Source organism: Seriola lalandi, unplaced genomic scaffold (genome assembly GCF_002814215.2).
Source record: "Seriola lalandi dorsalis isolate HSWRI2012SDOR001 ecotype SW California unplaced genomic scaffold, Sedor1 jcf7180002054504, whole genome shotgun sequence".
Lineage (NCBI taxonomy): Eukaryota > Metazoa > Chordata > Actinopteri > Carangiformes > Carangidae > Seriola > Seriola lalandi.
The window spans coordinates 399,526-415,439 of NW_019525057.1; the positions used below are offsets into that span (position 1 = coordinate 399,526).

At 43.3% G+C, this 15,914-nt stretch overlaps 1 protein-coding gene across 1 annotated transcript in view; it reads right to left on the reverse strand.

The window, feature by feature from the left end:
* magi2a (membrane associated guanylate kinase, WW and PDZ domain containing 2a) overlaps positions 1–15,914 on the reverse strand; it is a 219,592-nt gene that overhangs the window by 79,068 nt on the left and 124,610 nt on the right. Inside the window, exon 3 of the mRNA XM_087175818.1 lies at positions 597–716. Within this exon, the coding sequence (XP_087031944.1) occupies positions 597–716 (120 nt within the window). The remainder of the gene's footprint in view (positions 1–596; positions 717–15,914) is intronic.

Genomic DNA, 15,914 nt, shown 5'->3' on the forward strand with positions numbered 1-15,914 from the left:
GGGTGGTGGTGGGGTGGTGGTGTTGGTGTCCGGGCAAAGCAGGAGCTGTTTTAAAATCCAAGCCTCAGGCCTGTCTGACCACAGGAGAGAGAGGATAGAGAGTGTCTGTTTGTTTTGATTAGGCAACTGAGCAGCTACTGCAGCTCACACTCAGGATTGAGCCAAGAGAGAGTCAACATGAAGGTACTGCATGAATGTATATATATATATATATATATATATGTATGTATGTGTGTGTGTGTGTGTGTGTGTGTGTGTGTGCACGCTGGCTCTTCATTCAGAATTTACAGAAGATTCCTCTCACTGTCCTTCATGAGTGATGACACTCCTGTCTCTGCAGAGCCAAAAGATGGATGGATGGCATACTTGTGAGTGTGTGTGTGTGTGTGTGTGTGTGTGTGTGTGTGTGTGTGTGTGTGGAGTGATGAGCTCCGTCTCAGCATTCATTCAAACTGCTGTCACTCACACAAAGAAAAAAAAGAGCTCCATACTGACGCATAAATTCCATAAAAAGAAAAAAAAAAAGTAGAAATATCACAAAGAGGGATGACCACAATCACACGCGTTGTTAAGCGTGACTTCAACTAAATCCTTACCTTCATATGTTCCGCTCTCTAGCAGGGCTCCACTTTTCTCCAATTCCATAAACCGGTCAACGGTCACAAAATTATAATCCACCCCTGGGACCTCTCCCTCCTTGGGCTGCCTGGTTGTGCCTGCGGGAGATAAGCGAGAGGAGTTAGAGCCGTCGGCGCCGCGGACGCCCACTCACTGCTGAACGAGAGGAGACTCAGTAATCTTTGTCAGTGTTTTAGAGGAAGATCAGAACAAACTGGAGCTGAAACACGCTGACCCTGACCGGCTCTGTTCATTAAGTGCCCTCTTTATTCCTTTTTGTCCTTTTCCTTCTTTGCACAGCTGAGGCTGAATATTTGAGCAGTATGCTTTCTGTGTGTGGCAGAGGATGAGGGGTTTGGGGGGTGGAGTGGTGGTGGTGGTGGTGGTGGTATCATTTCAGGAGCTAAGTGATGCAATTTGGACACCAAGAGGAGAAATCAAGTCAATCTGCATGGAGCTGACAGCGAAGTGGAGGACTCCCTGACAGGAGCCAGCTGACTGCAACACAAAAGTGATGAAAGTATTTATATTTTTTACCCTCTAACAGCGGCATTTTATGTCACCGCCACAACAATCGTCTGCGTCCTCCAGTTGCTACAACAACGTTCGTCAGAGTGTTTATGATGTTGAACCGAGGTACAAACGACTTCCTAAACACTTTCCCCATCACCGTGCGCTAATTAGACTTGTTAAAACTGATCCCGGCTGTGATAACACGCAGCCACTCTGCCCCCGAGGTGCTGAATGGGTTTTTCATCCGAGCGAGGGTTGTTCACTCTAAAAAGAGGAGCACGTAAAACGCACTTGTTAGACCCTCACCAGGGCGTATAAAGCATCCATCTGTGCGTTTTAAAGTTAGCTGGGGAGCCACTGCGCTGCTGATCATCTCTGGTAGGTGGCGTGGTGTGATTTGATTTTTTAAAGGCCGACCTGACATCACTCCTGCATCACTACACACCTGGCTGGGGAAAAAAAAACGCCTGTGGAAGTTTCTTCAGTTGTGGGACAGAGAGAGTTGGGAGTGAAGAGGTTTCAATTTCCGTAAACGCTGATTATCACGCTTTTAACTACACAAACAGAACTTATCAGTGAAATGAGCTGAAGCTGAGACGACCCACTGGGAGAAAATGAGCGCATTTAAGTGAAGAGAGGATGAAATCATTAGTTTTCCTTGGTTCACTTAAAAATGAAGAAAAGGATCATCTGTCCCTAATCACCTCGCTGTCCCTAAAAGTGAAAATTCTGTTGGAAGTGTTTGCATTGCTTTACCTTTAAACCTTTAAGTTAAATTTGTATAGCGTTAACACGCTTGTTCCCTCTTTTTTTTCTGACCCACTTCCTGTCAGGAAGGTAGCACATTTCACATGCTTGAAATGAACTGACTAAGGTTAACCAATGGCTGCCCAGAACTAGGGCTGGACAATTCATCAGAAAAGTATCAAAACCCACATTTAGAGCCTCTCACCAGCTTCATCTAGCCGACAGCCGAGTGGTGAGGGCGCGCGCCACGTGAGCGCAGACGCTCTGAGCAGCGAGTCCCTGGTTCGGCTCCCGGCTGGCTGGACTCTTTGCTGCATGTCGTTCCCTTTATCTCTGTCCCTCAATTTCCTGTCTCTCTACAGTCATGTCAAATAAAAGCTTTAAAAACCTCCCAAAAAACAAAAACAAAAAACAAACAAAACAAAAAACAAAAAAATGTTCTTTCATGTGTCTCTGCCCCGTCCAACTAATGTTCACTCAAAGCGAAGCTGGCCATATGGATGACATGAGCGCAAACACTCAGCCACAGGCTACGTCCACACTGATACCTTTTAGTTTTAAAACGCATCACTTCTGCCTCGTTTACGTCTAGCGTCCACTACTCCAGATCCATGTTAGTTTGAAAACTTCGGGTTGTGCTGTAGACTGGAGACCCCCCCCCCTTTCTGATTGGGTCTCATCAGTCACGACTACCAGACAGCGGTGGATCAAACATGGACAGCAACCAAAGGTAACTTTGGTAACAGTACTGTGATGACCTTCCTCGGCATCAAATGTCCGAGCAGGTTCATCCAGGTAGTTTGATGTCTACATTTATGTTCATCTGAAAAAGCTTCTCCCTTTTCTCGAGGAAAGTCTTGTTCAGAACTTTTCGGATGAGCAGCGACACGTCCTGAATCAAAACCCTATTTCAGAGATATTGCAGAGAGCTTTTGACAGTTTATCTGAAAAGACAGTTTGTGACAGAAGAATCCTTTTCCAACAAACATTTCTGAGCTGTTGTCTGTGGGTTCAGGCACTGACCGTGAACTGTAATGTCCCTGCTTTTTCATTCTGCTGGAAAACTTACTTGTTTGCAATTTCTCTGATGTCGCTATCAAATAATTCTAGAAATAAATAATAAAGAAATAGAAAAAAATAAAGCTAAGCATTTGCAATCACAACTCTATCCCAAATATATATATAGATGTATATATAAAATCCAGACAGCATCAAACAATGTAGTGAATAGAAAGCATTAAGCTGCTTGCCAAGCCTTTCCTATGTTGTCTTGTTAATGTGCTGATTAACTGGCCCTTAAACTGAGACACTAAGCCCACAAAAGGCTTTATGTTCCGCTCATCTGATGGGGACTGCAGCAGTCGCACTCTGCTTTTTTTGTTTACACAAGATTCAGTCATGAGAGTCAATTTCTTTCTCGGGCAATCAAGTTGTGAAACACAACTATCATATGGAATAAAAAGTGTGCAAAAAAAACAGAAATCTACGAGTTGACGACCTTCAGAGCTCAAACATCCCACCGCGACCTGCTGACGGAGGAATTTGTAAGAGCTTATAAAAGCAAATGAGCAGCAGGGAACACTGTTATTTGCTGGAGAGACTGTGAGTGGATGTGTCGGTGTGTTTGTGCGTTTTGTGTCGCACCTCCAGAGGAGAGTTTCTTGATTGTGTCTGTCTGCATGGGGGCTTGTGTACCCGTCAGATTAGCCTCCCTCACAGGCAGAGCGACTGGCTGAGCAGCACGCACACACACACACACACACACACACACACACACACACCCAAACACACACAAACGCGCGAGCACACATTTCAAAGAGGACCTTTGATGTCGCAGAACTATATTTAGCATCATCTTCTGGTGGAGGGGACTTCTCTCTCGGGTGACAATATCCAAAAGGAGGCAGTCACAATGCCTCTGGATTTTCAGTCCTTTGTATGTGGGTCATGATCCTACAGAGCAAATCACTCGTTCTCAGATTATAGCGACCTTTCTGAGGCGCAGGTATAATGGCGCTGGATATTTTTAGGAAGGCACATAATCATTATTTACAATGCCTTGATTACTGAAAATTGAGAAACCCATTAAGGTTAAATACTGCGTCCATCATTCTGTCAGCCTGCGGGAGCCTGGATTCTCAAACCCCTTCAGGTGTGTCTGTGGATTCGGGCCGATTCAGGAGTGTGGGAAGCTGAAGGTAAGGCTGCTCCTGTTCAGTTTGTGAGACAGGACGACGCAGAGGAACAAAGTAATGGAGATGGATCTCAGGAGATGAACTACGTGGATCATATTCAGTAGTTTTTTTTTTTAATATAGCTTATCTATATATTCAATAGGGACAATGCAATTTAACATAGTTCCAATACAGAGCACAAGACTGATGTTGTTGTGACACATTTTGCCTTTATCAAACAAAACTGCAGCTCCTGTGATACCAGGCTCAGCCATATTCAAATTTTGAGCATATTTTGATTAATTAAGTCCTAGTTCAAGTCCTGTCCTTAGCAGAGCTTTGACATACAGTGTAATTAAAATAGTCCGTTTCCATCACTGTAAAACCACAACACACTAGATATGAAAGTAAAATACTACACTGAAATGCACGTAAAGTCTAAAAAGACACGACAACAGCAAAAACAAACAGGTAGAACGATTGATAATATCATACGATTAGCTGAAGATGTACGGATGTAGAGTCTAAAAAGAGGCGACAGTAAAACAAGCAGACAAAACAATTAACAATACAATACAATAAGCTAGAAATGGGTACATCTCTGCTTTGCTGTTAGGCAGCACTTCACCTGTATTAACATGGATTGATAACTGTATGTTGAAGCTATGGAGCTTATGGGCACCACCTCCAGAAGAGTAACCACATTAAGTTTAGCAGCTACATACTGTAGATGCCACGGAGACTGCAATAAACTGGTCCTGTTTTCACTAACACTGGGCATACAGTACTTTGATGGAAACATCAAAGAGTGCAAACATGATTACTTAGAGATTCACTGATATTCGGATCATATAAGAATAGTTACTCCAAGGCACATTAGCAGTTTCAAGCTAATAAATCCCAAGTGTGTTACAGGCCAAAACTCTTTGTAAGATTAAACATTAGCACATAGCAGTGCTCTCACTGTCACACAAACATGTTCAGTCCCTTAAAAGCTTTACAGTTATAAAGCTGAAGATTTTCATCATATCAAATCCAGTTCATTACTATTTGTGGCTGATATTTATTCTGATACAGAGAGAAATGAATTTACATTCATTAGTTACCTCTGTATATAGAAGTTTGCATTCCCGCTGGCAAGGTCAGCTGTTTCTTACACTGCATTCAAATGACATGCGTTTGCACGAGGGATTCGCAGGAAACGACACATGCATGTTCTGGATTAAATTCAACACACACACACACACACACACACACACACACACACACACACACACACACACACACACTGCACCTGATTTGTCCACATTGTCTTGTATCATGCACTGGGAATTTTGAGGAGGAAGCACATTTGTGTGAGTACAAGTATATGATCGCAGTGATTTATAAAGAAGAAATCATATTTGTCACGGCTGAACAACAAACAGAGCAGCTGCTCAAAGTCTCTTTTCCTGCAGCAAGTGATTGATGAATGTGTCTCTTTGACCGGAACACTGGGGCTTGAGGATGCACAGAAAAAAACACAGATATATTAAATTGAATCCTGGGACATTTTACTTCTTATAGATATTTCTATCCTGTTGTTTCCTTATCACCTCTTTTTGCTCCTTTAAAGTCAAATTAAAAGCCTGAAACACAAATATGCTTCAGCTTTTGGAAGGTAGCGACTTTCCCATCAACACCAAATATGTAAACACAATTACTCCATGCTATAGTGTATAATTAAAGCACGTTATGACACAATAAGAGCTGTGGTGCCATTAAGAGTTGAATTCCGACACCAAACTCAGTCAGTTCCTGCGCTTGAGGCATCTACAGCAGGACCACCATGCGCTATTGAGCAGAAGTATAAATCCACCTTTACACTTTACTGCGACCTCTAACGGTCTCCACAGACGACAGTGTAAAACAAACAGATCATGGTGAACCAATGAATAACAGGACGTTTGTTTCTTGTTGCAACTGTGTAAGAAATATTCAAGGGGAAACAAAACAGAGAGGCAGCACGGGAAGAGAAAAAGGGGGAGCGCTGATAATAGTTATTGAGATTGTGGTCGTCGTGGCGGCGGGAAGCGAGCACGGGATGCATGAAAAAGAGGCAGCACATGTAATGGATGAGGGAGCAGCTTAAGTTGCAGCGTGGGTTGAGGCTCTTGTAAACCTACAGCCACTCCGCTGTTCTCCAGTTCGTCCTCGAGCCGCATTCAACTCCACAACTGCAGGCCACGAGTCCAACTCTCACTTGTGCAGCTGAGCACCATTTACCGGCCCGCTCCGGTCACAGCTCACACACCTGTAGTGGTTTCACACTGGGACTAGTGCTCCTACAGATTACATTAATATGGCTCTGAGCTACGCGCATGTTAATAAAACACACTTTATTAAACGCACGACCCCTGCGTTCTTCACACTGGCACGTTGCACAGTACGAACACAATAACCTGAGCGGAATCTGAGCCTGAGATAAATGTCGGCAATAAAATAAGAGCTTAATGTGGATCCAGACGGTCTTGACCTCCAGAGAAAGAGCCTCCGCTGTGTATTCACGACGAGGAGTCAGAGTGTGTGTAAAGACCCTGAGGAAGTGATTACACCATCAGCATCCTGGCAAATCATTTCCATATAGTTACACAGAAGGTTGGATGTGATTCTAAATGTAAACGGTAATGACGTCCTTTTGCTAAATTATAGACAGAGAGGCAGAAAGTAAGCGACGCGACGGCGTGTTGAGTCAGGAGAGATATGATGTAAGTGCTCTTTCACAGGCTGGAAGGTAAGTGTTTTTTAGGGAGACAATGAATAAAGTGAGAGGAAGAGACGGGACAGAATGTGCCTCGTCTCTCTCAGGTCATCACGTCCTGTCCTGACGTTTTGCTGAGACATGATACCATCGCCGCTTCCTCACAACTGACTTTGGTCAACGCAGCACCTGATGTGAATACAATGAGGATTTAAGAAATAATCATTAAAATGGGGGTGACTCGATGGCTGAATGGCTGGGGCGCATACCATGTTGGTGCAGATGCTTGGAGTCCTGTCAATCTCCACTGTCCTATCAATTAAAAATGACTAATGGGATTTCTTGACATTTCCTCCGGCGCCACCATGAGGTTCACATTTGTGGTTTTGAGTGAAATATCTCGACGACTACTGGACGGATTTCCTTTCAAAGTTTGGTTCAGACATTCAGGATGAATTGCGATAGCTTTGTTGATCTGCAGGTGTTTCCCCTAGCGCCATCATGAGTTCAAAATGTAACTTTATGCAATACTTTGGCTGATGACTTGTAAAACTAACGATGTTCCCATCAGCCTAGGTCTAATAAGCCGACGTTAGCATGCTAACAAACCACATTAGTATGGTAAAAATAACACTAGCTAAACATCACCATGTTAGCATCGTCACTGTGAGCTTGTTCAAGTGCCGGTGCTGGTGCTGTGCTCGATTCTCAACAGTTATGAGATGTTTTGGGCGTTGCCTTTGATGTGCGACTGACAGGTTAATAATTGCTAACCTGTGTAGCACTGAGCCGTGAAGAAATACTGCAGAGGAAGTCTGTCAATAACAACATGCATTTTAGCAAGAAATCAGCCATAACCCTAAGCCCAAGTTCAGCAGCAGGTGACTGTTTTCCCCAATTATCTGACAACTAGTGTCAGTGATAATATACTCAGATTAATTACAACAACTACAGCACATATTTCACTATTACTGCTGTAGCTCAGGGTGGGCATAAACACTAAGCAGCTTGTTGGCGTCATTAAATTAATGTGTCCATCTTTCTCCCTCTGGTTTAAAATACACATACCCTCAAACACAATAAAAACACAGGCCTCATTAGCCATTCATTGAGAGCTTACCTTGAATGAATTGTTGTGTGAGGTTTTATGTGGTGGATGAGAAAATATGTAGTCTAGGTATCAGCCACAGTGAGGTGACAGACTGCAGGAAAGAACAGGAGCCTGCTCGTCTATCTGCACCATCTTTTCTGAAGTCTCCGACTCTCTTCTATTCCCATCCTCCGGCTTGTTTCTTTTCATCTTCTACTCTAGACAAATTTCAAACGCACATAGAAATAGCAATTTCATTTGGCTATTGAGTTGCAGCCACTTTCACACAATCTCAGCGGTGCTCAAGTTTGAAAATCCCTCTCTAGCTCATCTGCTTTGATTTATGTTTGACTTCTGACAGCAGTTCAAGTTCAGGTGCATCAGACCTGGTCATGTCATGCAGCTTTAAAAGAATATATACTGCAACCGGGCTGAGCAGGGGTCTGAGGTTGGAGACAGGATCAGCTAGCTCATAGCCTCCGGCAGTGTACACCATCCCTTTTTGTACTGTTATAACAGTCCAGTGCTGTGGACAATAGCCCAGGCCGGACGTGTAAGGCAGGTCTTACCCTTTTCACCCTAAACCCTCTGTTATGACTGGCCAAGACAGTGTCAGCACGGCCTATTGTAGCCACCCTAATCTCGCCATTAGCCAATTAGGAAGTGACGGGCAGCTGTAATGCCCTTGCATTAGAGGGATGGATTAGTTTGCCATTCAGTGCCTGCCGGCGGGCAAATGGACTGATGGAGGACAGAGAACCGCTGCAGCACGCCCACCCAAAAGCTGCTTTCGCTGCACTTTGCCGTCACAGACAGCAAGTGTGGCGATGTGCTTATTCACTGTTTTCACTGATGATCTGGAGCACGGTCTTAATCAGCTGTGATTACATATCATTTAAGCGGTAATAAAGTCTATTGAGCAGGGAGTGCAGAGGAGGCTGCTGGTGATGAAAGTTAATATGGTTGCTTTGTGATCTAATCATACTGACGGGGAATGTTTGGCATCCCTGGAAAAGCACGGCTACAAAACCTCACCCTCGGTTCTTGACCAAAGATCAGTCATTTTTGTGCCTTCTACTCGACTTAATGAGATTTCAGGTTCATTCGAGTTCAGTCAAGTTCAGTGAGAATGACTGTGTTGCTCTCCTGCTTATTGACAGCCAGTAATGTGGGATGGATTGGAGAAAGCCAGGCACTGAACCGCACTCCCCTGCCTGTTGGCCCTCTGCCGCCCTCCCCTGAATTCCATTAATAGCTCTGCCCTCCAGGAGGTGCTGGGTGGACCGCCTGTAACACAGCCAGAGATATTGATGACTGTATCCTCCTCCCATAGGGGAGAGGAGCGAGAACAGAGGGCTGATAAAGAGATAAAGAGGTGGTAAAAAGGGGAATGCATAGGGAGAATCATATTGGAGGCCAGTATTTTAAAGGGGATTCATCTCCTGGCCTTTTCACTTTTCCCTACAAAGGACAAATACACATGAATACACCGCAGACTGCAAACAAAATATTAACTGTAACATACTCACACTGGGACGGCATCTATCACCAGAGACAAATCAGCAGAAATAAAGTGGAGATTACAAGAGAACTACTTACTTCTTTACTTGGATGAAAATCAAGTTTTTAACTTTGTTAATGCGTCCATATGGTGTTTTCTATATAATGCAAGACAAACCATGAGCGAAATAAGCAGTCAACGCCATGACTGCGCATTTCCTCCTCGGAACTACAACGCACCAACGACAGACTCATAAAAACAGATGCAGACAGCCAGGGATTCATTCATCACAAAGCTAAGGAACCCATCTCTCTGATGTTTCCTCTGCTAACTATGTTGATACGCGCTGCTCTTTCACTGATCACTGAAACCTTGTCAGTACAGAGGGTTTGCATCAGCACAGCCAGTCCAAGCTGACGAACAATATAAACAAATAACTATGCTAACTGCTCTGATACGTCCCTAAAAAACTCCTGAGTGTGAGTCAGACTGAGGCTCTAACACGTGGCTGAGTCTCTCTAATGTTTCCTCCTCCGATAACCATCGTGACACACACTGCTATTTCACCTGTCGAGCTGGTGCAAGCAGCAGTTTGGATTTTTTAACCACGTAAAAAGAAAATATTAATCATAGTTGAGTATTTCGTCTGGAGTGGAACTTTAATTAATCATTTCCATTCGTGTTTCCTCTGAGGGGAAAAGGTCAGTGTTTTGTTCTCTGCAAAGCATTTTGCATGGTATTCACTTTTCAACTGTTTCTTGTTGCTTGTCAAGTCCCAGTAGCCAACAACTGCTGCCTGAAAACCACATTTTCTAAACTAAACACTGCTCACATATCCAGACGAGCATTTTGCCCCTGAATTGTGAGCAAAGATTGATTAGATGCTTCAAATACAGTTCCAAAGCTGCACATATGCTAACAGTTTGAAAAAAAAAAAATCATAGCGACACTGTTGCTGCAAGCTTGTGTAAGAAGATCAAGAGGGGCTGCTCCAAAATCTAATTTATTCAAACACACGTCGGTGTGAAGCTGGAGCCTCGAAATCCTGCCAAACCTACATCGAGTGAGGACAGGTTGTACCATCTGATAATGTAATACCCTGTCGAAATGTGATAAGACTTCCCCTGTAAATGGGCTGAAAATGTATTAATGCAGTTAAATCATGTGATGCATTAATACGTAGAGCAGCAAGTTTGACTTCATAAGGAGCGAATGTGTAATATTTTCACAAGATTAAGACTTCAGCATCAGTTTCAGAACTCGGATGAATAAGTAAAAATAATGATTTAAGCCTTTAAATTATTAGTCATACTATAGGGTAAAAAATTTAATATAATATAATCTGATTACATTAAAGATACCGTATGAGAGTTTTTACATTCAGTCTTTCTAACCAAACTGCTTTGAATATATGTTTTAACTTTAACAAACACACTGAAAACAATTTCCATCCTCCTAAGCTGAAAGCTGAAATTGAACATTATTTAGATCCATGTTTGCTAGATTGCCGTCTTCCTCATCACTGCCGTCATTGCTCTTAGCACATTCCTGCTACCTCCACAGGGCGACTAGTGTTAAAACACAGCACAGGCTAGATTTAATTAGCAAATTACTACATAATCAGCATATACAGAGAGCTGAAGCTTCTATTTATGCAAAATGACTAGAGAGGTGAATGTGTGCAAAATGACAGAGTGATTTTCTCATGAGTTTTTAGTAGAAAGAATTGATTTTTTTACTGGGAACTATTTTGTATGTTGCTTCTTGAGCATGTTAAACATGAATTTAAAGACATATGAAAGTGATATGACTTCAATGGCATTCTCTCTGAGCTTAGGAAGAGCAAGCAGGAACAAGGAAGCTGTCAATGAACAGAGAATTAATCTGCAACCATTACGATAATCGATTAATGGTAAGAGTTTGTTTTCAAGCGAGAATGCTCGATATTTGCTAATTAAAGCTTCTCAGACATTTGCTGCCTTCATTTGTCATGTGTAATAGTAAATTCAATATCTTTGAGTTTCGGACAGTCAAAACAAGCATCACCTAAATCTGAAGGAAACTGTGATGGATGAATTCCCACCCCCTTTATCTAATCGGACAATCGAGAAAATATCAGCATATTAATCTAATGAAAATAATCATTACATTAAAGTCAGAGCTCTACTTCTGATACAGATCATGAGGCAGGAGGATAAAAAACATCTTATCCTCTAGTTAATGGTCAACGGTGAAACCTTCATCTTAATCTGCCGATGCTGCGTGAATATCAAGTCCTCAGCCGAGTGCAGATGTTACTCTAGAGCCCATGCACAGCAGTCAAACACTTAAACAAGTGATAAACTACCACAGAGTCCATGACAGTGACGGATCGTCCTGTCATTGCAAAGAGCTCTCTCTGTATTGATTAAGTGCTGTATCAAACACATTTGGGACAGGACGTGGCTGTGAATCCCAAAAGTTGGCAGCAACAAGTCAGCCTGACGTTCAGGCTGTAACTCATTTGCAAGCAGTTGTAGGCCTATCCCACACACATGGTACAGCGTGCAGCCAAAGATAAATATACACAGTGTAAAAACAACCTACCCCTACACAGGGATGTCATCATGATATCTGTTATCATTGAGAACTGGATCAGAACAAGCTCCTCTATCCTCGTTTCCGTGTCTCTCGTGGGAAGATGTGAATGGCTCCTTTCATCACATCTCAAGCCTCCCTCTATTTCTTCTTGCTCCTGCAGCATGCCACTAAAAGAGATCGCCTTTGGTCTTGCGCCGCATCTCAACTTCCATGGGAATCAAAGCCATCATGTTTGCAGGGGAAAGAGAAGAGTGAGAAAAAAAAGAAAAAGAAAAGAGGAACACACCCTAAAAATAATTCAAAGCCGTGGAGGACACTCTTGACAGCCAGCAGCTGAGCGAGTGTTCACGCCAACCAACGTGAATCTGGAGAGATCCCCACGAAAAAAAAAAAAAAAAAATCATAGAAAACACAAGATGGCCGTTTCATTTTCTCCACAGCTACTCCATTTTTCCTCTGAATCCACAGAGGACTTGTGCTATGTAGACCACACAATCTCTCACACACTGAGCCCACGATGGGCAGGTATAAAGAGAGCAGAAGAAGAAGAGGGACGAGAAAGAGAGGGCAGTGATATAGAGAGATTAAGGGAAAGCTGATGTCATCCGTTTGGATATGTGGCCGTGGGGTGGGAGTTTTTCTGGGTGTGTGTGTGTGTGTGTGTGTGTGCAGTGATCAGGGATGTGAACGTGCTGCTGTGTCAGCCTAATCCCCCCAGCCAGGGCCACACTGGCTCGAGCGCATTACCACCCAATGACACAATCTGTTTGTCAGGACGGCCCGCTCCGCTTTTATTCATTCATAACGCGCCGTCACGACAGCGGAGCCTGGAGGCTCAGACTGACCGCTCTACCGGAACAACAACCCGACACGTATCCCATCAGCCCCTGCTCCGACCCAGCTCTCCATCACCGTCTACCCTCCCAGTCCTCCAGTGTCAACAACCGCCACATCAGAAGAGACAATTTTGTGTGTTTCTCGTAACCTCTACTGATCGAGTGAAGGATTTGAACCGACCGCCCGGTGGGTCAGAGAGGCTGGAATAATCATCCCACTCCGCGTGGTGGTAATCATCTCATACTGGGACCTCTTGGCCTTTTAATACCAGAGGCTAAGCTATCTCATAATGCCATCACCTCTGCCCCTGTCCTGCTATTGGCCCTACAGCGTTCTGCGTATGTGAGATGTGTGTAAAAGCACTTTACAAGCCTCACCTCCGCTGTTAGAACAACGGGGGACCTCCCATTATAAGTGCAGGAATATGCAATCCTGCCTGTGTTTTCATGCACACTTTGCCCTTTGATCCACTGGCTGTTTTTGCTCTGTTTCCCCCTCCCTTTATTTACAGGCGTGTGCCGTAGTCACGACATGTCTTGGTTTCGACACACCATGTATTTCCGCAATGACTCAAGCTACTCAAAAATGCCATCATCTCGGATGTCTCTGGTGAAATACATTTTGTTTCACTCGTTTCATTCAAAGAGCTACAAAGCTACAAAGCCTGTAGCTCAGTCACAAGAAGCTTCTCCTGTACTGCAATTACACTGTGGCAGAGAAGACAGTGAGGAGCACGACTTCAGGCGGTGAAAAAGATCTCTGCTGGGACGTTGCTTTCTAACTGGAGGTGCTGTTTCCCAGCAGGCATCGGACGTCAGTGCAGCAGAGAGGCCTCATTTGTTTGCAAATGAAAATCTGGTTGACGTCAAAACCCAACGTTAGCAAACTGTTTGCAGATGGTGGGTTTTTATCTCACATGTCAAGGGGATTAAGCAGAGGTGGACGAAGCACACAGTCAAAGTGTCGAATACAAGTGAAAGCTGTTCAATCAAATCTTTACTTGAGTACTGAAGTACTTGCTTTTCAAAATACTTAAGTATGCAAAACGTCCACACATTTTTGTGTTGTTCCACAGTTGATTTACGAAATCTAATGACTCAATGAAGACACCCACTGAATGCACTGATAGACTGTAGGACCTGTAGAATAAAATCCGAACCCTACAGAAATGGCCATAAAAAACCCAACTGAATCATCCAAAGGAGCCATTGTCGTTCATTGGCAGTGACGGAGTTTGCTCGTGGTAAACACAGAAAAGATTTATACAAAAGGAATCTTTCTTTATTTCTGACTGCAAAACTTCAAACATGGGCTTCAGATAAGACCTCCTGTGATGAACACAGCATAAGGTCTATTGCAGCTTTGCTTCAAAGTAAGGAGTTCGTCACAGAAACATAGTGGAGTCAAAAGAACAACATTTGTCTTTGAAGTGTAGCGGAGTAAAAGTCATACGTTTCCAAAGAACACATACCTGAAACATATAGTGAAGTACAGTCCTCCAGTAACGCACTTGGTTGGAAGACATCGGACACAACTTAAAACCAACAAAATATCATCAGCTGTGTCGTCTCCATCAGACTGATGTCGACATTAGACGTCCTGACATTGAATTTTGGTCACCTGACGTCAAAACCTACATTCAAGCAAATAAAGGCGTTGGTGGCCAGCTGCGCACCCGCAGGGCTGTGTACACTGTGTTGACACATTGTGACTATAAAAAAAAAAAAAAAAAAGCTCTAATGATGGTACTTGTGATAGATAAATGAATAAAAACTCATGTGGATTTACGGGGGAACAAAGTTGCCACTTGAAAGAACAAGCACTGATTTTGTTGTCACTGTTGATTCAAGTCATCAGGGGTTTTTCAGGCCTTAACTAAAATCCACTCAAAAGTTGAAGGTCTGAAGGATTTTTTTTTTTTTACAAGTATCCAAACCAATACAAAGCCATGAATAATGAAAAGCAATTTTTAAAAAGTGACTGCAAATTATTTATGATTTCTATCCTCCTCCTTCCTGTTTGTTGCTCAAGGCGAAAAAAGAAAAGAAAAAAGTGTTCCTGGGAGCTTCCAGAGTAACGGGCTTTGCTTGGAGTAAATAATGGTTTGCGGAAAATGCTTCCATAAATAATAATGGCTGTGTTTAAACACACTCGCTCCTCTGAAGGTGGACTGAAGGATGGGGAGGAGCGAGGAGGTGCTAGGTGGTTTCACACGGGGACAACATATTTCAGCCATAGATCTAGTCAGCATGACGAGGTGAGAGGAAAACACATCGCTATCCGCTTTAATTACCTCAGGAAACAATGGACTCATGATGTGATGCGTCTGTGGTTTTCTGGCTCCAAGTGGGAGCTGTCAGAAAGATCTCAAGTTTTCTAGTAATTAGGACTTGAATGTTGATTTGAAAACTATTTTTAAGTTGGAAACTGATGAGCATAAGCTAAGCAAAACTCTCTCCTGGCCGCAGCTTTACACGTATCAGACAGATCTCTCCTCTAACTCTTATCTACAAATAAAACCCATATTGTAATAAACCCGAAGTAGTTTGGAATCAAATGTCTATCTCTTTCTGTCTTTGTCTCACATGTTTGTGTTGCTTCTGAAGATGAAAACCACACTCTGGATTAACACCAAAAAAACTGTTTTTCTTTGGCCCAAATCTGTCCACCAAATTTCATGGTAATCCATTCGTCAGCATGGTGGGAAACAAGTCAAACATGACTTCCTCTGCAGTATCGGTACAGAATCTCCTAAATAAATTGACTCTATAGCCTTCTCCACCACATACCCCCCCCTTAGTGTCTCTTTCTCTCATTACCTCTTTGATACAAGCGTCCATTAATTCAGGATCCAATTACTTGGACCGCTCCGAAGCCCCTCCCACCCGCCACCCATCTGTGACAGCTCGGCCAATGGACGACTCTCTCCGTGCAACAGATCAAATTCCACCTCCACAAATAATGCCTCACCAGAATGCCACTGCCGGCGCCGCACAAACTTTAATTGGATCCTTTTAATAGTGCTCACTATGGCCACTTTCAGCCATGTAATTAGGTTTCTCTTCCTATAGAGTTTAATGGTTGTGAGGTGGGTGAGTCAAGTGAAGGGTGGTG